The sequence below is a fragment of the Mobula hypostoma genome, chromosome 28, assembly GCF_963921235.1.
Source record: "Mobula hypostoma chromosome 28, sMobHyp1.1, whole genome shotgun sequence".
Taxonomy (NCBI): domain Eukaryota; kingdom Metazoa; phylum Chordata; class Chondrichthyes; order Myliobatiformes; family Myliobatidae; genus Mobula; species Mobula hypostoma.
Window position 1 is genome coordinate 14,353,650 of NC_086124.1, and position 27,830 is coordinate 14,381,479.

Below are 27,830 nucleotides of genomic sequence, written 5' to 3' on the forward strand. Positions count from 1 at the left end.
AAAAGATTCTGCGGGGTGATGGAAATCTTGAACAGCACACACTAAGTGCTAGAGGAATTCAGCAGCCTCGATTGAAGGAATGGACTGGAGATCCTCCCCCACCCTACCTTTTTATTCTGGCCTCTGTCCCTTTCCTTTTCACACTTGATGGTGGGCCTCGACCCAAAACGTCACTGTTCATTTTAATCCACACAGTACTGTGCAAAAGATCTTTAAGGTCGTTATACCCGGGGATAGCAATGGGGACAAGCTCCCACCGCCTATTAAATGCTCCCAATGGCGTTTAGCTTCAATCGCCTCTGACAACCAAGTCCAGCTCCTGGCCTTCATGTGTGGCTTAGCTACCAAGCCCAGTGGAACCATTTCAACTGGCAGGAGAAGGGGCAAAGGTGGGTTACTGGCACCTTAAAACCAGTCGCTTCGGGCAGATGGGGTTGGCAGCTCATCTAAGAGAAGGAAAACTCTGATCTCAAACCTCCGCTGCCTTGCGGCTACACCCACTCACGGGGAATGTTTCGGGAGTAAATCCTGAGGGAAAATTCTGGAGCTGGGGTCCCTAAGGAAGTCCCGCACTAAGTTCATTGCTGATTGGCAATTCTTGTGATACTGCTAGTGCCAAACTGTATTGGTCTCTGTTGTTCCTTTGGGTTAATCAGATGCATGGAGAGGGGGAGCCTGCTACATGGGCAACAGCTTGCTCTCCAGATCGTACTACCCAGGCTTGCGTATCTAGACAACTAGGACACAATATCCATGGTCGACACTGACCGACGGAGGCCCTCACCTCACCTCACTGTGCAAAAGTCTTAGGCACATATACGAGGGGTGACTGATAAGTTTGTGGCCTAAGGTAGAAGGAGTAAATTTTAGAAAACCTAGCATGTTTATTTTTCAACATAGTCTCCTCCTACATGTACACACTTAGTCCAGCGGTCGTGGGGCATACGGATCTTGGACCTCCAGAAAGTGTCCACAGCAGGGGTGATTGATAAGTTCGCAGCCTAAGGTAGAAGGTGATGAGTTATTAATTTCAAACTTTCTGCATAAATCACTCAAAGAGTTGAACTGCACATGAATGTAACGAGAGCGTCTTGGACCTCCAGGTGGTCCACAGCAGGGGTGATTGATAAGTTTATGGCCTAAGGTAGAAGGAGATGAGTTATACCGCTCTCGTTACATGCACGTGCAATTCAACTCTTAGAGTGAAAATACAGAAAGTTTGAAGTTAATAACTCATCTCCTTCTACCTTAGGCCACGAACTTATCAATCACCCCTGCTGTGGACCACTTTCTGGAGGTCCAAGATGCCGACCTCTACAAAGAAGGGATCCGTATACTCCATGACCACTGGACTAAGTGTGTAAATGTAGATAAGATAAATGTACTAGGTTTTCTACCTTTCTACCGTAGGCCATAAACTTATCAATCACCTCCCCACCCTCCATCGTATATAGCCTTGGTGCTGAAGACTTTTGCACAGTACAGTTTTTGTCAATGTGGAGCGGAGAGCCAGTCTGTAAATCCGGTAGGAGCAAAGGATGTTGGGAATGGTGAGGGTGGAGCACCAGGGGTGGGGGTGGGGAAAGGTGTGGGACAGGTGGCAGAAAAGGAGTGCCGGGAACATGGGGTGACGTGGGTACAGATACACCCAGCCCTGAGACACCAGTCAAGGTTATTTGATTCCAAAGAATTGGTTTATTGATCATTTCTGAATGTCCCCCTTCCCCTTTCCCCAACCATGATTCCCCTCTCCCTGTCCTCTTCCCACTCTCAGTCCACAATAGAGACCCATATCAGAATCAGGTTTATCATCACTCACATATGTCATGAAATTTCTTTTTTTTTGTGACAGCAGTGCAGTGCAATACATAAAATTACTAAAATTACTACAGTACAGTGCAATAGTCTTAGGCTCCCAGCTATAGATATAGCCTGGAGCCCAAGACACACACACACACACACACACACACACACACACACACACACACACGCACGCACGCACGCACACACACACACACATATATATTGTAAGACTTTTGCACAGTACTCTATATTCTGCCTGAGTGTGTGTTGTTAATTAAACCAGCTGTATCTCCCTGGTCTCTCTGCTCTCTGAGTTCGAAGCCACAGAGTCATTCAGGACAAGCCCAAGGCCTTTGGCCCAGAGACTCACTGACCATTGAGGGCCAATTTACACTAATTCTCCACAACCCATTCTGGTCCCCTTGCTTTGCCATCAGCTCCTCCCAGATCCTACCTCCCACCTACTAGCTGGCGACAATCTAGAGCAACTGCTTAACGTCCCGACCCAGAAGCCTTTGGCCTGTGGGTAGAAAGCTGATCAAACTGGTGAAATGCATGTGTTGACAGGGGGAATGTGCAACCTCTATGCAGACAACACCCAAGATCAGGATTAAACCTCCTCATCGGGCCTGTGGAGGAGCAAACTTATTAGCTGCATCGCTGTACTTGCTGACTCGTATCTCGGCTGCCTTCCCAGTCTCTGACTTACTAATGGTGAATGGCAGAATATGCTTCAGGGTTGCTATAGCCTCTCCTTGTTTCTATGCCTTGAGAGGCATTGATCGTGTGGATAGCCAGAGGCTTTTTCCCAGGGCTGAAATGGCTAACACAAGGGGGCATAGTTTTAAGGTGCTTGGAAGTAGGTACAAGGGGATGTCAGAGGTAAATTTTTCACACAGAGAGTGGTAGGTGCGTGGGATGCACTGACAGTGACAATGGTGGAAACAGATACAATAGGGTCTTTTAAAGACTCTTAGATAGTTGCATGGGAGCTTAGAAAAATAGAGGGCGATGTGGTAAGGAAATTCTATGCATTTTCTAGAGTAGGCACAACATTGTGGGCCAAAGGGCCTGTAATGTGCTGTAGGTTCTATGTTCAATGTTCTGTTTGTTCCTATGTGAGGTATTATGTGAGAAGCATTTAGGAGTACAAAATCTAAAGAGGAACCATGCTTCACAAAGGCAGGGAGGACTGAAGCAGCCTCACCTCTCCCTCAATCCATCCTTGCTTTTTTCGGTCTCTGCTCCTCTCACTTTCTCTGTGATTTGAAACTTGCCTCTACTCTTTCTCGTTTCTGCTGAAGGGTCATTCATCTGAAACATTGTCTCTCGATTCTTTCTCCACAGATGTTACCAGAACAGCATCTGAGCATTTTCTGTTATTATTTCAGAATAATAATTTTTAAAAATGCTTTTGGTTTATCATTTCATTCACTGTTACTTCCCTTCTGGGAATCCAGACCTTGAACAGGCTCCTGCTCTCTTTCCAATAAATATTCCATTACTTTGTGGAATGATTTACCAGAATTCGCTTCCATATTCACATCACTCCTCATCTCTACCTGTCGCAGCAATGAAACCCAAGCTGAGAAGCGCTGGGACCAGAACACAGCTGACCCAGAGTTTCTACGCTAACTTCACCTGCACAGTTGCGGACTGCAGTTTGAGCATTGAAGTCAAGACAGGAGTCGGGCAAGGCTGTGTGCTGTCGGCAATATTGTTTAATCTGGTGATTGACTGGGTTATGAGGCAAACGACGAGAGATAAGCAGAGGGGCATTAGGTGGACTCTATTCTCCGCTTTAGAAGACCTTGACCTTGCAGATGACCTTGCATTACTGCCACATACACACCGGCACACGCAAGAGAAAACTCAATGCCCGTGCACCTTTGCTGGACAAATTGGACTCAGAGTCAGCCAGAGAAAGACCCTCCATGGAGAGCTTCCAGACTGTTCGGGCTGACCGGAAGTGCACTGAGAGCGGTAAGCGTAAAGGAGTTGGGGGCTTGCTGGTCTGGTTAACAACGGATGGTGCAACCTGGTCATATTACGATCGAGGAACATGTTTGTAGCCCGGATATTGAACTTTTTGCTGTTGGACTCCGGCCATATTCCACCGAGATACAACACTGGGCGTCACGGGAGGTTGTTCCTGCCTGTGGCCATCGAACTTTGCAGCTCCTCCCGTGAGGGTCAGACACCCTGAGCCAATAGGCTGGTCCTGGACCTATTTCCATCTGGCATAGTTTGCATATTGTTGTTTGATTGTTTGTGATTTTTGTAATTCTATATTTATGTTGGTTGGTGCAGCTGTAACGAAACTCAATTTCCCTCGGGACCTATAAAGTATGTCTATGTCTATGTGTAGAGCCTCCTCCTCCCACCAATGCGTATGGCATCAACTTACCCAGCACTGGCAGATCCACCTGCCTGGGCAGCATAATTCGGCAGGATAGTGGGAGCAAGGATGACATTCAATGCAGACTCAGTGAACCTAGAAACGTCTTCAGATCGATGAGTGACACATGGGGATCAACCAAGCACAGAGTCCACACCAAGGTGAAGCTGTACCAGAGCTGTGTTGTGCCCACACTCTTGTACAGGTCAGAATGCTGGCACATGACCTTGCCAAGCTGTTGTCATTCCACACCACGAGCTTCCATATTTATATTTATATTTATACTTTATTGTCACCAAACAATTGATGCTAGAGCGTACAATCATCACAGCGATATTCGATTCTGTGCTTCGCGCTCCCTGGAGTACAAATCGATCGTAAATATAGTAAAACTTTAAATTATAAATCATGAATAGAAATGAGAAAAGGGAAAGTAAGGTAGTGCAAAAAAAACCAAGAGGCAGTTCTGGATATTTGGAGGGTACGGCCCAGATCCGGGTCAGGATCCGTTCAGCAGTCTTATCACAGTTGGAAAGAAGCTGTTCCCAAATCTGGCCGTACGAGTCTTCAAGCTCCTGAGCCTTCTCCCGGAGGGAAGAGGGACGAAAAGTGTGTTGGCTGGGTGGGTCGTGTCCTTGATTATCCTGACAGCACTGCTCCGACAGCGTGCGGTGTAAAGTGAGTCCAAGGACGGAAGATTGGTTTGCGTGATGTGCTGGGCCGTGTTCACGATCTTCTGCAGCTTCTTCTATTCTTGGACAGGACAACTTCCATACCAGGTTGTGATGCACCCTAGAAGAATGCTTTCTATGGTGCATCTATAAAAATTAGTGATAATTTTAGTGATAATTAGTGATTACTTAAAATTTTCTGGCCAAGAAAGATCTCCAACCACGCCCTATTCCTTCAGTGTCACCAAGCGAACATGGCCACAATCATCACGAGGAAACGCTGGAGGTGATTGGGCATGTGATGAAAAGAGAGGCCAACTCCGTCATCAAGACATCACTTCATTGGACCCCTGATGGATGGAAGAAACGGATGAGACCAAAGACAACTTGGCGCCATGCAGCAGGGGCAGAAATAAGGACCCCGAACCACACCTGGGACACATTAGAGAAGATGACCAAGGACAGAAAGCGATGGAGGACCTTCATTGGTGCCCGAAGCAACAGAGGCGTATCAGACATTTGATGATGATGATTGATTGGCAGACACCCTTTAAATAAAAAAAGATCCTGGGGCATTTGTAAAGCACCATCCACATCCCAAATGTCTGCAGCCAAGGTGCAGTCACTGTCATAATGTTGAAACGAGAGCAGCCAGTTTGCACACAGTAAGATCCCTCAAAAGCAGTGGTTAGCACGGCGCTTTTCAGTACCAGCGATCCAGGTTCAATTCCCACCACTGCCTGTAAGGAGTTTGTATGGTCTCCCCGTGACTGCGTGGGTTTCCTCCAGGTGCTCCGGTTTCCTCCCACAGTCCCAAGACATACCGGTTGGTAGGTTAACTGGTCATTGTAAATTGTTCTGTGATTAATTTGGGGGATTACAGCGGGGTGTAGCTTGAAGGGTCGGGGTGGCGTAATCCAGGCTGTATAGATACATAGACTAGTACAGCACAGTACAGGCCCTTCGGCCCACAATGTCTTAAACCCTGCCTCCCATATAACCCCCTCACCTTATCTCAATAAATAAATAATGATGTGGAATGGGTAAGAGACATAGACCATAGAACAAAGAAATTTACAGCACATTACAGGCCCTTCAGCCCACAATGTTGTGCTGACCATGTAACCTACTCCAGAAACTGTCTAGAGTTTCCCTACCGCATAGCCCTCTATTTTCCTAAGCTCCACGTACCTATCTAAGAGACTCTTAAAAGACCCTATTGTATCTGTTTCCACCAACATCACCGGCAGTGTATTCCATGCACCCACCACTCTCTGTGTGAAAAACTTACCCTTGACATCTCCTCAGTACCTACTTCCAAGCACCTTAACACTATACCCCCTCGCGTTAGCCATTTCAGCCCTGGGGAAAAGCCTCTGGCTATCCACAGATCAATGCCTCTCATCATCTTATACACCTCTATCCGGTCACCTCTCATCCTCCGTCACACCAAGGAGAAAAGGCCAAATTCACTCAACTTATTCTCATGATCCAATCCAGGCAACATCCGTATAAATCTGTTCTGTACTCTCTCTATAATATCCACATCCTTCCTGTAGTAAGGTGACCAGAAATGAACACAATACTCCAAGTGGGGTCTAACTAAGGTTTTATATCGCTGTAACATTACCTCACGACTGTTGAACTCAGTCCCACAGCTGATGAATGCCAACACACCAGACACCTTCTTAACAACACTGTCAACCTGCGCAGCAGCTTTGAGTGTCCTATCGACACGGACCCCAAGATCTCTCAGATCCTCCACACTGCCAAGAGTCTTACCATTTATATTATATTCCGTCTTCAAATTGAACCTACCAAAATGAACCACTTCACACTTATTTGAGTTGAAGTCCATCTGCCACTTCTCAGCCCAGCTCGTGTCCCACTGTAACCTCTGACACCCTCCACACTATCCACAACACCCCCAACCTTTGTGTCACCAGCAAATCTACAAACCCACCTTTCTATTTCTTCATCCAGGTCATTTATAAAAATCACAACAAGGAGGGGTCCCAGAACAGATCCCTGAAGCACACCACTGGTCACCGACCTTCATGCAGAATATGAACCATCTATAACCACCCTTTGCTTTCTGTGGGCAAGCCAGTTCTGGATCCACAAAGCAAGGTCTCCTTGGATACTTTGCCTCCTTACTTTATGAAGGAGCCTTGGATGGGGAATCTTATTCAATGTCGTGCTGGAATCCATATACACTACATCCACTGCTCTACCTTCATTAATGTGTTTTGTTATATCCTCAAAGAATTCAATCAGGCTCGTAAGGCACGACCTGCCCTTGACAAAACCACGCTGACCATCCCTAATCAGATTACACCTCTCCAAATGCTCATAAATCCTGCCTCTCAGGATCTTCTCCAACAACTTGCTCACCACTGAAGTCAGACCCACCGGTCTATAATTCCCTGGGTTATCTCTACCCCCTTTCTTGAACAAGGGAACAACATTTGCAACCCTCCAATCCTCCGGAACCTCTCCCATCCCTATTGATCATTGCTAGAAGCTCAGCAATCTCCTCTCTGACTTTCCACAGTAGCCTGGGGTATATCTCATCTGGTCCCGGTGACTTATCTAACTCAATGCTTTTCAAAAGCTCCAGCACATCATCTTTCCTAATGTCTATATGCTCAAGCGTTTCAGTCCGCTGTAAGTCTTCCCCACAATTGCCCAGAAGGAGGCAGTGAACGAGGGTTCCTGTGCCTGAGTTCTTGAATCTTTATCTTACACTCAGCATTGCCAATAACGTGTTCTTCTGAACTATCCCCCATTTGAAGTAGAGTTCTCCAAAGATTCCAGTCACAAACAAGAGAAAATCTGCAGACGCTGGAAATCCCAGCAACACACACAAAAATGCTGGAGGAACTCAGCAGACCAGGCAGCATCGATGGAAAAGAGTACAGTCGACGTTTCGGGCCGAGACCCTTCATCAGGACTCAGCAGCAGAGATCACAGAGAGGGAGCAGTGAGAGAGGGTTTCCCTGAACTCCCGTCGAAGGGAAGCTTTAAACTTCTTCAGGGTATGCACCCCTGGAAGAGGCTTCGCAGTGCAGTAATCCAATCATGGACAAGAGAAAATCTGCGGATGCCAGAAACCCTGCCAAAGGGTTTTGGCCTGAAATGTCAACTGTACTCTTTTACTAGATGCTGTCTGGCCTGCTGATGAGTTCCACCAGCATTTGGTGTGTGTTTGTGTGTGTGCGCACGCGCGCGCGCAAGTGTAGGTGAAAGTGCTGGGCAGAATCTACAAGTGCTTCAGAATCTAGAACAGGGGTTCACAACCTTTTTTTTATGCCATGGACCAATACCATTAGGTAAGGTCTCCAGGTTGAGACCTCCTGATCTAGAGGAAAGACGCCATTAATCTGGAAAGATCGCAGAGGAAATTGATGAGGATATTACTGGAACTCAGGAAGTTATATAATGGGGTGAGGTTGAGCAGGTTGGGACTACGTTCTATTGGAACGTGGGTGAATGAGGGGTGAGCTGAGATGTAAGATTATGAAGGCATACGTGGGGTCAATACACACAGTCTTTTTCCCAAGGTTGGGGAACCAACTCTGAGAAGGCATAGGTTTAAAGTGAGAGAGGAGAAATTTAGTAGGAACCGGAGGGGAAGCGTTTTCACATGGAGAGTGGTCCGCACATGGAATGAGCTGCCGGAGGGAGTGGTTGAGGCTGGTACATTAGCAACATACTGGTTGGTACTTGAATATGAAAGGTTTAGAGGGATAAGGTCCAAAACCTGGCAAATGGGACAGGGTTGAATGTGAATCACAGTTGGGCCGAAGGGCTACCATACAGTATGACTCTACGACGTGTGCATGTTGATACGCAAGCACTAATTCCCCTGCAGCAGAGCCTGGGCACAGGCGATCTCGAGCCACCCTCGCCCTCGCCCCTCCGCAATGTGGCGCGGCCACACTTCGGCAACCTCCACTTCACAGTGTGAAGCTCAGCGCGCAGGATGTCGGGACCTTCGCGGAGAAGCACAGTTAACACGTCTGCAGACGCTGGAAATCTTGGGCAAGGGTCCGGGTGAAGGGTCTCGGCCCAGAACGTCGACTGTTTAATTCCCCTCCATGGACGCTGCCTGACCTGCTGAGTTCCTCTAGCAGTTTGTGCATGTTGCTTGAGGAATTCAGTGGACTGGAGAGAGCCCCAGTCTCCTGACTTCTCCCCGTATCCCTTCATACCTGGACTAGTCAAGAATCTATCAACTTCTGCCTTAAATATGCCTGATAACTTGGCCTCCACAGCTACCTGTGGCAACAAATTCCATAGGTTCACCACTCTCTGGCTAAGAAATTCCTCTTCACCTCCTTTCTAAAAGGGCGCCCCCTCTATTCTGAAGCTGTGTCCTCTGGACTTAGACTCTCCCACCATAGAAATCATTCTCTCCACGTCTACTCTATCGAGGCCTTTCAACATTCGATAAGTTTCAAAGAAGTTACTCCCCTCATTCCTCTGAATTCCAGTGAGTACAGGCCCAGAGCCATCAAGCGCTCCTCATGTGACAAGCCTTTTAATCTGGGAATCATTTTCTTAAACCCAAGAAGCTAAATTTGTGATGTTCGTGCCCAGCACAAATTCATTGCTTGGAACATCCCTCGTGAATGGCACCGAGATCTGTACTTACTGCAAGGAAGATTTGTAAGGAACTGCTGGTGACTTCGATGTACTGGTAGTCGAGCAAGCATCCTGTCACCGTGATGACGTGATGGTCCTGGGGGGCCTGATCAGCCGGGGTCACTGGGGTCACGACACAGCCTGGTCCATTCTCCATCCACCACGAGCGGTGCAGAGACGTGTTGAAGGTCATGACGAAGTCTCGGTCCTACAGAATGAAAGCGCAATTCTATTAAGCACTGTGGAGACATGGTGGGGGGGAGGGGTGTGGGGGGGGATCAATAATGTACATTGAGGAGTTTGAGACTTTTACCACTGTACATATTTACTATAGAATTCCTGTCAATTACTTTAATTCAATCCCAGTCTGTGGGCAGGGCACAGTAGTGTAGCAGTCAGCACAACTCTTCAGAGTGCCGGAGACATGGGTTCAGTTCCCGTCACTGCCTGTAAGGAGTTTGTACGTTCTCCCCTGTGACCGTGAGGAAACCTCTACAAGAAGAATCTACAGGTGTTTATTCTTCTTATTGAATTTTATTTATTTCTTTAAAATTAGACGCACAGCACGGTAACAGGTCCTTCTGGGCCGACGTGCCTGTGCTGGCCAATTACACCCATGTGACCACACCCTTACAGACAGCGGCGGGAATCAAACTCTGATTGCGAGTGCTAAAGCTTTTACGCTAGCCGCTATACTGGGCGGCGCGGTGGCGTAGTGGCTAGCACAACGGTTTACAGTGCGGGTGGCCCAGGTTCAGTTCCTGAGGCTGCCCGTGAGGAGTTTGTCCGTTCTCCCCGTGACCGCGTGAGTTTCCTCTGGGTGCTCCGGTTTCCTCCGGGTGCTCCGGTTTCCTCCCACAGTCCAAAGACGTACCGGTTAAATTGGGGGATTCCTAGGTGACTTGGCTTGAAGGGCCAGAAGGCCCACAGTCCACAGACGTACCAGTTGGTAGGTTAATTGATGATTGCAAATTGTCCCGTGATTAGGCTCAGGTTAAATCAGGGTTTGCTGGCCAGCATGGCTCGAAGTGCGGGAAGGGCCTATTCTACGCAGTATCTCAATAAACAAAACTTGGAACTGACGTCTCCATTAGCCGATAAATTGTTCTTACAAGTAACCACAAGTAGTTTACAAGCACTTAACATCCCAATTCTCAGAGGGTATTTTTACTTGAAGCGGTTTCGCTTCTCCACACTGCCAGCCCCTTGCCTGTTAAGCTGACAGTGGGAGCTCACTCCAGTAAGTAAGGTGATTCCCCCAGCAATAGTAATGTTGCTGCTTTATGGCTTTAATAATAAAACAAAGGATTCCATTTAGTGATTCGCAAGTCATGGTGAGAGTAGAAGTCATAAGAACGTAAGAAATAGGAGCAAGAGTAGGCCATCTGGCCCGTCGAGCCTGCTCTGCCATTCTCATCATGGACTCATCTCCACCTACCTGCCTTTTGCCTGTACTATGCAGAAATCTATCCAACCTTGTCTAAATATACTTACTGAGGTTATTTCTCTCTCCACAGATCCTGCCTGACCTGCTGGGTGTTTCTGGCATTTTTTTGCTTTTATTTCAGATTTCTAGCTTTTTGATTTTCAGAGGCCACTTTCACTGTTGCTGGATGTTGAATTTCAGATTTATTTAGTCACCTGAAGTGCCTCAGCTGACATCTAGTGTCCAGATCAATTGTCCAAGCCTCGAACAACTCCACCGCCTTACTACTTGGTACCTTTGCAACTCTTCCTGCCTGAGCAGGTCATCATCATTATATGTTGTGTCATATGACATTATTATTATATGTTGTGTCATATGACCATCATTATGTACTGTATTGTATGACATCATCATTATGTGCTGTGTCATATGACATCATCATTATGCACTGTATCATATGACATCATCATTATGTGCTGTGTCCTATGACATGGTCTTTCTATGACCATGATTGTCCTTGGCAAATTTTTCTGCAGAAGTGGTTTATCATTGCCTTCTTCTGGACGGTGTCTTTACAAGATGGGTGACCGCCAGCCATTATCAATACTCTTCAGAGATTGTCTGTCTGGCGTCAGTGGTCGCATAACCAGGACTTGTGATGTGCACTGGCTGCTCTTAGGACCATCCACCACCTGCTTCCATGGCTTCACGGGACCCTGATCGGGGGCTAAGCAGGTGTAACACCTTGCCCAAGGGTGACCTGCAGGCTGGTGGAAGGAAGGAGCGCCTTACGCCTCCTTTATTGGAGATGCATCTCCATCTCACTACCCAGCCTGAGCTGGAGTTTCTGTTATTATTTTTCCTTCTGCTGCTGCTCAGTGAAAATGGCAATGGTTTGCAATATTTGTCGAGGTCGTAGCTTGGATTTGGTTGTGTTTAAGGTTTGTAGGGATGCTTCTGGGGAGTCAGGGATCAGGTTAGTGTTTGGCGACAGGGATGAGGGGGAGTTAGATGTCAGGGCTAGGTGCCGGGAGCTGGAGCCCAGGTCCAAATGCTCTACAGTAGGAGGTCAGTGATACCAAGGGTTAGGTTGGCAGGTGCTGAAGATGAAGACTGGTGATCCCCATGGTCAAGGTGGAGGTCGAAGGGACTAGATGGGCCAAAGGGCCTGTTTCTGTGCTGTACTTTTCTATGTCTCTGTAACTCTGTGAAAGTGGTCAGCCGATCCAGAGGATGAGCTGATTGTTAGCGCAAACGGCGCCGTTCACTGTATGCTTTGATGTAAATAAATAAATCTAATTCCAAATCTAAATTGGAACTGTAATGTATGGATCTACTTCTTTTAGAGCAATAACACCCCCCCACCCCCACACACACACAAATATAAGCAGTCCACATATAAATGCAGCAAGATCTGGACAATATATAGGCCTGGGTTGAGAGGTGACAAGATGAGGGTGGGGGGGGGGGGAGCTCATTGAAATCTTCTGAATATTGAAAGGCCTAGACAGAGTAGATGTGGAAAGGATGTTCCCATGGTGGGAGAGTTTAGGACAAGCGGGCATAGCCTCAGGATAGAGGGGCGCCCTTTCAAAACAGAGATGCGGAGAAATTTCTTTAGCCGAAGAGTGGGGAATTTGTGGAATTTGTTGCCACATGCAGCTGTGGAGGCCAGGTCGTTGGGTGTATTTAAGGCAGAGCTTGATAGGTTCTTGATTGGACATGGCATCAAGGGTTACAGGGAGAAGGCCGGAAACGGGTTGAGGAGGAGATTAAAAAAGAGGATCAGCCACGATTGAATGCGGAGCAGACTCGATGGGCCAGGTGGCCTACTTCGGCTCCTATGTTTTATGGTCTTAGTGCTACATATTGATCTGTTGTCTGCTCATGTGCTGTTTTCTATGCATGCACATTATTCTCTCTCACTCTCTCTCTCTGTCTCGCTGCAATGTGAATACACCAGTTAAAGCCATCTCCCACGTGCGTGCCTTTATTTAATATATATGTAGTTGTGCACAGACACAACAGGAGCATTGGGCTAATGGAAACAGCTAGAGTGTAGGACTGAGGGTGGTGATTCAGAGGAAATATCAGAGATAAAAAGACCTCAACAGTGAGCAATTCTATTGTTATTTATGGGAGGCAAACAGATTATAAGATTGTAAACATAATCAAGCAACAAAATATTGCAAGCCCCGAGCTTAAAAATGCTATATTTGACTGCCAAATAGACTTCAGTATTTCCTTATTGACTTGCGATTTGCTGTTGCCATGTGAGAGGCTATTATCAATGCATTACAGGCGACTGAATCGAACTGCAATCAATGCAGAGCAACGTTGCCTGTAGGCAACCTGGATATTTATTTTAAAGATGTATGTGCTTTAGGTACTGCAGGTACTAAGGCAGCATACAGCACCGTGCAGACGTCCTAGCTACATAATTATATAGCTAGGGTGCCTAAGACTTTTGCACAGTACTGTAAAAAAAGGTTCAAAGGTTCATTTATTATCAAAGTATACAACTCTGAGATTTGTCTTCTCCAGATAGCCATGAAACAAAGGACACCATGGAATCGTTGAAAGAAAGACATCAGCCAACCACCCCCCCACACAAAAAAAAGAAACAATAACTCACAAACCCCAAACCCCCACCACCCTTCTTCACACAAAAACTAAAGATCGTTCCACACTGAAAATGGCAGCTGAAACGTCAAACACCAAACTTCCCCCCCAATCCCTCCCTTGCACGAAAGCTAACAGATCGCCCACACGGGTAAACAGCAACAAGGAACATCGACCCCCCCCCCAACCCCCAACATGCCAGTCAGCAACAGGAAAGAACGGGTGAAAACTCACTTGCTAACATGGAGTGGAGAGTGAGTTTGTAAATATGGTGGGAGCAAAGGACGCTGGGAGTAGTGAGGGTGGAGCGCAGCGGGAGGGGTGTGAGACACGAGTGCCAGGGACGGGGTGGGGTGGGGGGTTGTTACACAGGTGCAGACACACCCAGCCCTGAGACACCCGGCAAGGTTATTTGATTCCAAATAATTGGTTTATTGATCATTACAGAATGTCTGTCTGGTGTTTCCCTCTCCCTTCCCCGTTTCCCAACCATGATTCCCCTCTCCCTGCCCCCTTCCCATTCTCAGTCCACAAAAGAGACCCATATCAGAATCAGGTTTATCATCACTCAAATATAACATGAAATTTCTTTATTTTTCTGGCAGCAGTACAGTGCAATGCATAAAATTACTACAAGACTGTGCCAAAGTCTTAGGCACCCTAGCTATAGATAGATATTTTATTGATCCCAAAGGAAATTACGGTGTCACAGCAGCATTACAAGTGCACAGATATACAAGTATTAGGAGAGAAGGAGGAAAGAATAAAAAAAGTTACCTCAAACAGTTTAACGGGGGGGGGGTCATCACTCACCTGGCTACAGGTTGACCCATTATGTAGTAATGGCTGAGGGTAAGAATGACCTCATATAGCGTTCTTTGGAGCAGCACAGTTGCCTTAGTCTATTACTAAAAGTGCTCCTCTGTTCACTCAAGGTGGCATGCAGAGGGTGAGAAACATTGTCCAGAATTGCCAGGGTTTTCCGTATGCATACGTGCCTTGGACTTTTGCACAACTCTGTCCTCTACACTGACGCAACGTAGAACAGCCACTGGGCCAGAACACTACGTTACCACTGATGACACCGGCTTTTAACGAGTGACCGCTTGGTTATGATTGTGGCCTGATCAAAAATCAGCTGCAATTACACCACTGCTGTAAATCAAAGTGGCCCAAGCAAGCAGCTGAAATGCAATCAATTAACAGATCAACATATAGTACTCCAAGGCAGTCCTGGAGTCATAAGCCCCAGTCCCTATTCATGGGGCGCGGAACATCACTGACAAATTGGACCAGTGGTGATTTTAATATGGTTCCCTGATGGGGAACCATCATGATCAAGAAGTCCGCTGCTGTTCACTTTTACCTCAGGTCCATTATTGTATTTATTTTATTTATGTGGAGATGCACTGTGGAACAGGCTCTCCCGGCCCTTTGAGCCCAGCTGCCCAGCAATCCCGATTTGCTTGGCATCCGTCTGTCTCGAAGGACAATGGGTGATGATCATCATCATAAGCCTGGGTTGAAGATATGGAGATCTTCACGAAGATATGGCCCAGTCGTCAAGATCCCCCACTCGGCCTCACCAGTGTCGTGCAAAGGAAAGCTTATGAAGCAATATGTCTGGCACCAGTTTGGCTGCAGGAGCTGCCGGGAGGATGGTCAATGATGTCCAGTCACCTTAGGAGCTCCACTCCGGATTTGCTGACTGGGTTTAATCCTGAAGCCTTCGTCTCTCCCGAGGCTGCCCACAAAGAAGTGGGGCTGTTTATCCATAGCTGGGATCTGGTTCCGGAGCACCAGCCCGTGCCCAAACGCTGGTGGGCCTGTGTGCTACATGCGCAGGGGCCAGACCTCCTCCCCGTCCTCTGTAGCTCAGCCTGAGTCCGAAAGGAGCTCAGTTTCCGTGTGCCGCCAGCGAGGAGGCACTACGTGAAGTCTGGTGTTGGAGAGGCTGTGTACTGGCAGGGAAAGACTTACACACTCAGCCCTCCTTTTTGCAAGACCGCTAGCCGGTAGTGGAAGCTGCAAGTGAGAGCGATAAGCACTACTCACTACATGACCACACCAGACAGATCACAACACCCATTCCGACACCCCGATTTAACCCTAACCTAGTCACGGGACAATTTACAATGACCCGTGGGAGGAAACCGGAGCACCCAGGGAAAATCCACGCATTACACAGAGATCCCTTCTAGAGGATGCTGGGATTGAACTCTGAACTCAGACGTCCTGATTTGTAATGGCACTGTGGTGACCGCGTCGCTGCCGTTATCTCCTGTGCAGTGAAATGCGTCGTTCCCCTTAGCGACCGACCCAAGCTGCTGGGGGCAGCCCGCAAGAGCCGCCAACACGTGAGGAAAGAACAAGTCACGCAAATGGCAAAAAGCAGGTGAACAACATGTAGAATATCAAATATCAAACCAGTGGTATTCAGTTTAGTTCAGTTCGGTGCCAATCGATGCAGGACACAGGGTCATTCTTTGCCGAAGCGCCCCAGTCCACATCGATCGCCTCGAAAACAAAAAAGTAACAGCGATAAAAAAGACTGACAAGAATCCAGGAAGACAGGCAACATGAACCTCAAAGTCCCCCACGAGTCCCCAGCCTCACGCATCAATCCTGGCAAAGTGGATCCCAAGACTCCTGCAGTTTCCTCCGACAGCAACTAGTGAGACGGAGAGGAAAACTGGTTCAATGCAGGTAGATTGTGTCGAACACCCATCCGTCCTCCAATCCCATCCCCGTCGACTTCAAATCTGCTCAATGCCTCAATGGGAGAGAAGCAATGGAGTCGATCATGGTCTTGCTCCCACGATGCTTCAATGAGAGGGAAGTAATGGAGTTGATCATGGTCTTGCTCCCTCGACACCTCAATGAGAGAGAAGCAATGGAGTCGATCATGGGCTCCAGTCCCTCGGCACCTCAATAAGAGGAAAACAATGAAATCCATGTGCCCCGCCCCATCTCCCCAATGTTGTAACCATGGCCCCGTGTTCAAATGAAATTCGATCACTTGTCTCAACCAGCTCATCACCTGCGTTACTTTGCATCTCCCTTTGCTTCCCTGTTCTACTGTTCCTGCTCTTACACCTCTTGCTACCTGGACTGTCACCGCTACACGTATTTGTTACAGTCCAATAGGTCACCTCGGCTCCCCTCCCCCTGGATTTATCACCTCCCTTCTTTGAGATGTACAACAGCTAATGAGAACTTTTCACCACACCGGTTGGCAGAAACTTTCCCTTCAGCCTGTCTGCTCTTCTTCTGACTGGTCACCTGTTTTCTAAATACCTCTGCCAGATTGCGCCCCTGTTTCGTTAACCTGTCACTTTTTATCACCTTGTTCCTCGGTCTCATGCTGTCTCTCTATCAGCTCTGCTGACTACCTCAGCTCTCGCATAAATCCACCACATCTAACCTAAACTGGTCAATGTCAGCAACTAGGAGGGCGAAGCAAAGTCAAGATGGCGCTAAATGGCGACTCCTTTGCTTGAATCTTTGGAAACAGCTCTATTTTTATCCTTGATATCTCTATTCTTTCTTTTCAAGGTTCTTCTGAAGACCCTGACCTGGAGTTACACTCTGACTTCCGTTCTTTGTGGAAATGGGACACGCTGTCAGGGCCACACGACCGGCCGCTTTTTGATAGCCCAGGGACGCGGCCTGGAAAACTAGCACGCCTTCAGGGTGCCGGATGTTTGTGGCTCTGGAGACAGGCTGATTCAAGGCCAGTGCCCCTGACTGAGGTGTCACGGGAGAACACGGAACATCGGGAGCAGCAGATTGACTGCCGACTGTGAGTCCAGAGACCTGAGCATTTCCAGGGCCGATTCTCTGGGCGCAGAGCTCGGAACAAGCGACGCAACAGACTTTTAACGTCGTAAATCAGCAAGTCGTTTGTTATGTCTCTCCTCTCGCTGTGAAACGGGGACACCTCTTTTTCCCTTATTAGGGAGAGAGAGAGCCTGTGGTATGTCGAATTACCGGGTGAACGAGTAGTCTTTGGGATACTGCAAATCTATGGCTTTATTGATGCTTTGCAGCATGCTTGAGTGCTCAGAAGGGGGCGCTGATGCTTTTTGCTGGTGGGGGAGGGGGTCATTGCCTTGCTGTTGCTTGTGCCTGAGAGGGGGAGCTGGGGGGCGCTTTGGGGTTCTAACATTTAACTGTCATTCAACAGGGCACTCCTCTGTTTTTGTGGATGTTTGTGAAGAAAAAGAATTTCAGGATGTATATTATATACATTTCTCTGACATTAAATATTCCTGTTGAACCCATTGAAGAGTCTTGGCCCAAATGTTGACTGTTTGTTGCTCTCCGTAGATGCTGCCTGACCTGCTCAGTTCCTGCAGCCTTTTGTGTGAGGACGATGAGGTCACCCTGAAGGTGGAGGAACAACACTTTATATTCCACCTGGAACTCCAAACTGACGGCAAGAATATCTACAAACAAGAGGAAATCTGCAAATGCTGGAAATCCTGCCGAAGGTTTTCGGCCTGAAACGTCGACTGTACTTTTTTCCATAGATGCTGCCTGTCCTGCTGAGTTCCCCCAGTATTTTGTGTGGGTTGCAGGAATATCTATTTCTTGTTCCAGTAAAAACATTTTCCTCCCCTCTTCTTCTTTTCCCTATTCTTCTCACCTGCCCATTGTTTCCCCTGGGTCCCCTCCTCCTTCCTTTTCTCCTATGTTCCACTCTCCTCTACTATCAGATTCCTTCCTCTCCAGCCCTTGACCTTTCCCACCCACCTGGCTTCACCTATCACCATCCTTCCCCTCCCCCCACCTTTTTATTCTGGCATCCTCTCCTTTTCCTTTTCAGTCCTGAAGAAGGGTCCCGGCCCAACACATTGTCTATTCTAGAAGTTTGCGAACTTTTTTGTGCCGTGGAATCCTTACCATTAACCATGAGGGTCCATGACCCCAGTTCGGAACCCTGGTTTATTCATTTCATGGATGCTGCCTGACCTACTGAGTTCCTCCGGCACTTTGGATGTGTTGCTTTGTACGTGAATGCTCCTCTGCAATTTCACTGCTGTTTTTATGAACAAACTAGGCAAACAACAAAATCGAGAGGACAACACACACAAAATGCTGGAGGGACTCAGCGGGTCAGGCAACTTCTGAGGAGGGAGCAAGCAGTCGACATTTCGTGGTGCCGAGATCTCCATCTGGAGTGAAAAGGAAGGGGGAAAAGCCAGGATAAGAAGGTGGGTGAAGGGAAAGACTACAAGCTGGCAGGTGAGACTAGGGGAGGGATGGTGAAGTAAGAAGCTGGGAGGTGATAGGTGGAAGAGGCAAAGGGCTTAAGAAGAATGAATCTGATAGGAGAGGAGAGAGGACCATGGGAGAAGGGGTAGGAGGGGCACCCGAGGGAGGTGATGGGCAGTTGAGGAAAAGAGAAGGGGTAAGAGGGAAAAAGATATTTAAAAGGTTCAGATGGAGTCACATGGGAAACTTTAACCAAAGTGGGCCAATGTAAGTTCCACTATAACTGCTCCCTGAGAGCCTACAATTAAGATTGTTGAGTGATAACATGACCGAACAGTATGGCTGCTTTGTAATAATTGTGCCAGCTATCAGGCTCCTCTGTAGTAGCAACCACCCATGATAAGACTGGCCTGCAGTAAGCCAGTGTAAAGATGTTCTGTAATAGAAGACAGACATAAGGTTGCCCTGTAATCAAAAGGCCCAGTTTTTTCTTCGGCTGTCCATCGATTTTTGATGAAGACTGAGGCCTGGGCAAGGTTGTATGGAAGACTGGCAGTTGCCCATGCTGCAAGTCTCCCCTCTCCATTGCATGGAGCTGTGTGGTTAAGTGCCTTGCTCAAGGACACAATACGCTGCCTCAGCTGAGGCTCGAACTAGCGACCTTCAGATCACCAGACTGATGCCTTAACCACTTGGCCACGCCCAAAGGCCCAGTAAAACATGGATGTAACAATGGGCCTCGTTGATCAGTTTCCTGAGTAACAGCTTATAGAATGGATGCCATCATAGGTTGATTTGAAATAATGGGAGCCTGCAGTAAGCCGCTTGTAATAATAGGGCCTGTAGTAAGACAGTCCTGGAATAATGGGACCTGTAGTAAGGTAGTCGTTAATGATAGGGTCTGTAGTAAGACAGTGTTGTAATAATGGGGTCTGTACAAGGGAATCCTGTAATAATGGGGCCTATAGTAAGGTAGTTGTGTAATAATGGGTCCTGTAGTAAGGTAGCCATGTAATAATGGGGCCTGTAGAAAGGCAGGCCTGTAATAATGGGGCCTGTAGTAAGGTAGTTGTGTCATAATAAGACAATAAGATATATGAGCAGAATTAGGCCAGTTAGCCCATTGAGTCTGCTCTGCCATCACATCATGGCTGATCCAATTTTCCTCTCAGCCCTAATGTCCTGCTTTTTTCCTATTTCCCTTCATGTCCTGACATGAGGCTGTTTAACAAGATAAGAGCCCAGAGTATTGCAGGAAAGATACTAGTACGGATAGGAGATTGGCTGATTGGCAGGAGGCAAAGTGTGAGAATGAGGGGGGCCTTTTCTGGTGGGATACCGGTGACTAGTGGGGTTCCGCAGGGGTTGGCGTTGGGACCGCTTCTTTTCACGTTATATGTCAATGATTTCGATGAAGGAACTGATGACTTTGTGGCCAAGCCTGCAGATGATACGAAGGTTGGTGGTGGGCTAGGTAATGTTGAGGAAGCAGAGGGTCTGCAGAAGGACTTAGACATTGGGAGAATGGGCAAAGAAGTGGCAGATGGAATATTGTGTAGGGAAGTGCATGGTCATACTCTTTGGTAGAAAGGATAAAGGCATTGAATAATTTCTAAATGGGGAGAAAATTCAAAAATTCAAAAATTCAAGACAGGAGGGAGGAGAAGATGGCGGCGCGACGCAGCGTGCGCGGCCGTTCTGAATGAATATCGTATGTGTAACTAGGGGCCATGCATCAATCCAGATTTGATGGGGACAGCCGTGAAAGCGCAGAGGAACATCTGGAGCAACTTCTGAAATACCCGCTTCGCTGCCGCTGCTACTGTGCGATCGAGAATCTCCGGAGGGGAAGGCCCCAAATCCTCGGCTTTGCCTATTGCCTGTTGCCGGGGCCAGGGTCGAAGCGCTCGGCAGAGATGGTGCTCGGTGCATCGGTGTCGGGGAGCTGGTGGGAGGCTCGGTGTTTTTCGGACGGACTCGGAGTCAGACTGTGGTCGGATGCTTCCGGGATGCTGCACCGGCAAACACGAGGAATCTGCAGATGCTGGAAATGCACCGGCAAGTTGGCGGTGCTGGAGGTTTACCGTCTTCGTGAGGTGATAGGACTTTGAGAGACTTTGAGACTTTTACTGTGCCATGGTCTGTTCTTATCAAATTACGGTATTGCTTTGCACTGTTGTAACTATATGTTATAATTATGTGGTTTTTGTTAGTTTTTAAGTTGGTTTGTCATGTGTTTTCGTGATATCATTCTGGAAAAACATTTTTGTCATTTCTGACAATAAAAGGGAACTGCGTGTCCTCATAATCATAAAAAATCAGAGGTGCAAGACGACTTGGGAGTCCTTGTGCAGGATTCCCCGAAGGTTAACTTGCAGGCTGAGTCAGTGGTGAGGAAGACAAATGCAATGTTAGCTTCATTTCAAGAAGAATAGAATATAGAAGCAAGGATGAGATGTTGATGCTGTTTCAGGCTTTGATCAGACTGCTATTGCAGTATTGTGTGCAGTTTTGGGCCCCTTATCTAAGAAAAGATATGCAGGCATTGAAGAAAATCCAGAGGTTCACAAGAATAATTCTGCAAGTGAAGGGGTTAAAAAAAATGAGGAACATGTGATGGCTCTGGGCCTGTCCTCACTGAAGTTTAGAAGAATGAGGGGAAATCTCATTGTAACCTGTTGAATATTGAAAGGCCAAGATAGAGCAGATGTGGAGGAGATGCTCCCTACAGTGGAGGAGCCTAGGACCAGAGGGCACAGCCTCAGAGTAGAGAAATGTCCATTTAGAACAGAGATGAGGAAAGATTCTTTAGGCGGAGGGCGGCGTGTCTGTGGAATTCATTGCCACAGACGGCTGCGCAGGCCAGGCCATTGGATATGTTTAAGGCAGAGGTCGATAGGCTCTTGATTAATCAGGGCGTCTAAGGTTATGGGGAGAAGGTAGGTGAATGGGGTTGAGAAGGAAATGGAGCAGCCGTGATGTAATGGTGATGCAGAATCGATGAGCCGAATGGCCTGATTATGTCCGAGCTGCATGGGGCACCGTGACTGACAACTTGTGATCCTGCCAGCTGGTATAGAATTCCTAAGCAGCGACAAACGCGGCTAAGGACATCACAACACTGCTTGAGAAGACTTTCCCATCACCTCTCTGAGCTAATCTATCAAGCTTAAAAACCTACCTCTGACTCAAGGGCTGTAGGGGGAAGGATGACAAGTAACAAAACAGATGTTTTATCAGTGGCCAAATGACAGGATCAAAATCAGGTTTATTATCTCTGACATATGTCATGAAATTTGTTGTTTTGAGGCAGCAGTACATAGAAAATATAGAAAACATAGAAAACCTACAGCACAATACAGGCCTTTCGGACCACAAAGCTGTGCCGAATACATACTTACTTTAGAAATTACCTAGGGTTATCCATAGCCCTCTATTTTTCTAAGCTCCGTGTACCAGTCCAGGAGTCTCTTAAAAGACCCTATCGTATCCGCCTCCACCACCATCGCCGGCAGCCCATTCCACGCACTCACCACTCCCTGCGTAAAAAACTTACCCCTGACATCTCCTCTGTACCTGCTTCCAAGCACCTTAAAACTGTGCCCTCTCGTGTTAGCCATTTCAGCCCTGGGAAAAAGCCTCTGGCTATCCACACGATCAATGCCTCTCATCATCTTATACACCTCTATCAGGTCACCTCTCATCCTCTGTCGCTCCAAGGAGAAAAGGCCGAATTCACTCAACCTATTCTCGTAAGGCATGCTCCCCAATCTAGACAACATCCTTGTAAAAGTGTAAAGAAGTAACAGTACAGTGCGATACATAAAATTACTGTAATTTTACAATCAGAAATATGGAAAAAATAAATAAATCGTGCGAAAAGACAGCAGGATAGTGAGGTAGAATAATGGGTTCATGGACTGTTCGGAACTCTGATGGCGGAGGGGAAGAAGCTGTTCCTGAAACATTGAGTGTGTGTCTTCGGGCTCCTGTACCCTCTCCCTGATGGTAGCAGTGGGAAGAGGGCTTGTCCTGGGTGATGGGGGGGGGGGGGGTGTGGTCCTTAATGATGGACGCCACATTCTTGAGGCAGTACCTTTTGGAGATGTCCTTGATGGTGGGAAGTCTAGGGCCCATGGTGGAGCGGCTTGAGTCTACAAATCTGTGCAGCTTTTTTCAAATCCCATTCATCGGAGCTTCAATACAAGGTGGTGATGCAACCAATCAGAATGCTCTCCATGGTACATCTGTAGAGAATTTCTAGGGTCTTTGGAGACATATGGAATCTCCTCAAACTCCTCATGAGGTACAGCTGCCTTCCTCATGATTGCATCAATATATTGGGCCCAGGATAGATCTTCTGGGACGTTGACGGCTGGGAGCTTGATGCTGCTGACCCCTCAATGCGGACTGGTGTGAATTCTCCCAACGTCCCCTTCCTGAAGGCTGCAACCCATTCTGGTCTTATTGATGGTGAGAGCAAGGTCACTGCCGTGGCACCACTCAACCAGCTAATCTACGTCACCATCTGAGACGCTGCCCAAAATGGTTGTATTATCTGCAAATTCCTGGGCGGCATTTGGGCTGTGCCTAGACCACCCGGTCAAGAGCGGAGCAGTGGGACGAGCGCGTATTCCTGAGGCTTGCGGGTGTTGCTTGTCCACGGAGGAGATAGTATTTCTAATCCACACTGACTGTGGTCTCACGTGGAGGAAGCCAAGGATCCGGTTGCAGAGGGAGGAGCCCAGGCTATGAAATGTATTGATGAGTAGTGAGAGCATGATGGTGCTGAATGTTGAGCTGTAATTAACAAACAGCAGCCTGACATAGTAAAGCTGAGTGGAAAGCCATTAGAAGACGCGTCTGCTGTAGACCTGTTCTGGTAGTAGGCAAATTAAAGCGGTTTCAGGTCCTTGCGTGGGCGGGAGTTAACTCTAGCCATGACCAACCTCTCAAAGCACGTCAACACATTAGGTGCGACTGCTACCCAATGATAATTGTTGAGGCAGCTGACCCTGCTCTTCCTGGGCACCGTATCACTGAAACCCTTCTGCAGCAGATGTGAGCCTCTGGCCCACAGCATTGGGAGTTTGAAGGTGTCCTTGAACGCCCCAGCCGGTTTTCAATGGTTGGGACAGTTTTCAATGGTCTGAATGGGCCTGGCACTTTACGAGGGTTCACGTTCTTGGAAGGTATTCTGATATCGGCCTCTGAGACAGATGCCACAGGGCCGCAAGACTTCAATCCATGTTGCCGTAGCCTCCAAGACTGCATTTGCTGTCTGCATTGTGTCAATATGACTTCAGTCTTCCAGTTTTGTTATAATATACTGGGTGTATAGAAGTTCTTGCTGTCTCTGAATTCCTATATAACCCTCTTTGTCCCTCATAACTCAAACAGCAACTTCCATTCATATATCACCTTTAACATGCCAAGGGTGGACCAGTGCCCTTTAATATCAACCATATGAAGTAGTAGCAGGAACAGGCTACTTTACTCTCTTGAGCCTACACCACCATAAGATCATAGCCAATCCACATTCCTACTTCCCCCAGTAAATTTTTATCCTTTGCTTCTACTTTTGTCTTACGAATATTCAAAGACTCCACTGCCTTCAAAGAAAGAGAGTTCCAAATACTCGTGAGCATCTGAGGGAATAAGTGACTTTACCTGCCTTTGGCGGGTGATTCGCTAAACACAAGAGATTCTGCAGATGCTGAAAATCTTGAGCGACAACCACAAAACGCTGGAGGAACTCAGCAAGCCAGGCAGCGCCTGTGGAGGGATGTAAAGTAAGCAGTCGACGTATCGGGCCGAGCCGCTGCTGATGAGTCCTGATGAGGTGTCTCAACCCGAAACGTCGGCTGTTTAATCCCTTCCAGAAACGCTGCCTGACTTTCAGAGTTCCTCCAGCATTTTGTAAGTGATCCCTGATTTTCAAATAGAGATTCCTGCCTCTATATTCTACCAGTAAAGGATTTGTCCTCTCCAGATCCATCCTGTGGTTGGGATATTGGCAGCTAGATCTCCTATCCCCCTTTTAACCTTTCATGCTCCTCTACCTTGGCCAGGATCCTGCTCATTTTCGGGTTATCTCCTCACCTTTCACAACTCCAGCGGATAAAATCTTCTCCCTCCAACCTTTCCTTCTTAGACAACCCACTAGCTCGATGTATCAGTCTTTTAGAGCAACATAAAATCTGGGGGAGAAATTCACGGTCAAGCCGCATCTGAGGGGGAAAGGAACAGTTGACAGTTTGGGTCAATACCATGCATCAGGACTTCTCAATATTTTAGACCAGGGGTTCTCAACCTCTTTCATGCCATGGAAAATAGGTGCAGGAGTAGGCCATTCGGCCCTTCGAGCCTGCACCGCCATTCAGTATGATCATGGCTGATCATCCAACTCAGAACCCTGTACCAGCCTTCCCTCCATACCCCCTGATCCCTTTAGCCACAAGGGCCATATCTAACTCCCTCTTAAATATAGCCAATGAACTGGCCTCAACTGTTTCCTGTGGCAGAGAATTCCACAGATTCACCACTCTCTGTGTGAAGAAGTTTTTCCTCATCTTGGTCCTAAAAGGCTTCCCCTTTATCCTCAAACTGTGACCCCTCTTTCTGGACTTCCCCAACATCGGGAACAATCTTCCTGCATCTAGCCTGTCCAATCCCTTTAGGATATTATACGTTTCAATAAGATCCCCCCTCAATCTTCTAAATTCCAGCGAGTGTAAGCCTAGTTGATCCAATCTTTCATCATATGAAAGTCCTGCCATCCCAGGAATCAATCTGGTGAACCTTCTTTGTACTCCCTCTATGGCAAGAATGTCTTTCCTCAGATTTCTCAATACATTAAGACAGGATGTTCACAAAAATGATTCCAGGATTGAAGGCTTGACATATGAAGAGCATCTAAGTAGAGTGGGAACTCACTGGAACTCAGAAGAATGAGGGGTGACCTCATTGAAACCTATCAACAGTGAAAGGCCTCAAAGGAATGGATGTGGACAGAAGATGTTTCCTATAGTGGGGGGATCCAAGACCAGAGGAAACAGCCTGAGAATAGAGGCCTTTTAGATCGGAGATGTGGAGGAACCTCTTAAGCCAGAGAGTGGTGAATCTGTGGAATTCATTGTCATAGCCCGCTGTGGAGGCCAAGTCATTGGGTACATTTAAAGCAGAGGTTGATAGATTCTTGATTAGTCAGGGCATGAAGGGATACGGGGAGAAGGCAGGAGGTTGGTGCTGAGCAGGAAAATGGATCAACCATAATGAAACGGAGGAGCAGACTCATCGGGCCAAAATGGCCTAATTCTGCTCCTATATCTAATGGTCTTATTGAACAAGGGGTCCATGGACCTCAAGTTGGGGCCTCCTGTGTTAGACCTTCTCTGAACTGCTTCCAATGTATGAACACCCCCCTTTGATCAGAAGATTGATCACACTATTCCAAGTGGGCAACATGGTCGTGTAGTGCTTAGTGCAACGCTTTACGGTGCCAGCGATATCAATTCCCGCCACGGAATGGGAGGAGTTAGTACGTTCTCCCCGTGACCATATGGGTTTCTTCCAGGTGCTCTGGTTTCCTCCCACATTGCAGGTAGTAAGTAGTGAGCATGCAACCCTGACACTTGTGGGCTGCCCTCAGCGCAGGCTCAAATTGTGTTGGTCATTGATGCAAACGCCACTTTTCACTGTCTGATTCGATGTTTCAATGTACAAGCCACAAACAAAGCTAATTTTAAAAAAATCTTTTGAAGCATGGGTTTCCAACCTTTTTTTATGCCTTGGAACTTTACCATTAACCAAGGGGTCCATGAACCCCAGGTTGGGAACCCCTGATGTAAAGTGTGTTCTCACCAATGCTCTTTTTTAAACCTGAAACACGATTCCTGTACTTTTGTGTTCATCTCCTCTCAGAATATGAAACAACATTCTCAGGAGACATGAGAGTGGATGACTAACCTCCTCCAAGGCTTTCAACCACCTCCTTATCTAACGCAACACAAACAAAACGCTGGAGGAACTCAGCCAGTCAGGCAGCATCTATAGGCGTCCGTTAGTCTCATGAGAGCATGGATTTGCACCTTGGATGGTTTCCAGGGCGTAGGCCTGGGCAAGGTTGTATGGAAGACCAGCAGTTGCCCATGCTGCAAGTCTCCCCTCTCCACAACATCGGTGTTGTCCAAGGGAAGGGCATTAGGACCTATACAGCTTGGCACCGGTGTCGTCACAGAGCAATGCGTGGTTAAGTGCCTTGCTCAAGGACACACACGCTGCCTCAGCCAAGGCTCGAGCTAGCAACCTTCAAATCAATAGACGAATGCCTTAACCACTTGGCCACGCGCCAACATACAGCATCTAAGCAACAGAGCAAACAGTTGATCTTTTGGGCTGAGACCCTTCACCAGGACTGAAAAGGAAAGGGAGAAGTCAGATTAAGAAACTGGGGGGGGCGGTGGGTGGTGGAGGGGAGGAAGGTGGGTAGGTGAGAGGTGAAACCTGCAGAGGGGAAGGGATGAAGTAAAGAGCTGGGAAGTTGATTAGTAAAGCACTGGAGAAGGGGGAATCTGATAGGAGAGGACAGAAGACCATGGAATAAAGGGAAGGGGGAGGAGCGCCAGAGGGAGGTGATGGGTAGGTGACTTCTCCCCTTCCTTTCCAGTCCTGATGAAAGGTCTCGGCCTGAAACGTCAACTAATTACTCTTTTCCAAAGATGCTTCCTGACCTGCTGAGTTCCTCCAGCATCTTGTGTGTGTTGCTCTGGATTTCCAGCATCTGCAGGTTCTCTCATGTTTGTCTCCTCCTTATCTATCCTGCTCGTGTCTCCTGCTCTTCCCTTGAGGGTGGTTGCTATTGAAAGACATTGCAGAGGTAGAGGATGGGGTTGGATGGGTGGGAACCCATCGACTATTCTTTCTTCTTACCGCCAGACGCTTGCCAGAAAGTCTGAGCATCTGAACCTTGTCAAGAGAGTGTGGGTGGGGTTGGTGGTAGTTATAGGTGTTGTGCTCTCCTGAAGAAAGCTACGTGCACTCCTCT

At 47.6% G+C, this 27,830-nt stretch overlaps 1 protein-coding gene across 2 annotated transcripts in view; it reads right to left on the reverse strand.

The window, feature by feature from the left end:
* Positions 1-27,830, reverse strand: part of nkain1 (sodium/potassium transporting ATPase interacting 1) — an 891,479-nt gene that overhangs the window by 122,799 nt on the left and 740,850 nt on the right. For both annotated transcript variants that reach the window (XM_063035499.1, XM_063035498.1), the window contains one exon: positions 9,530-9,727. In XM_063035499.1, the coding sequence (XP_062891569.1) occupies positions 9,530-9,727 (198 nt within the window). The remainder of the gene's footprint in view (positions 1-9,529; positions 9,728-27,830) is intronic.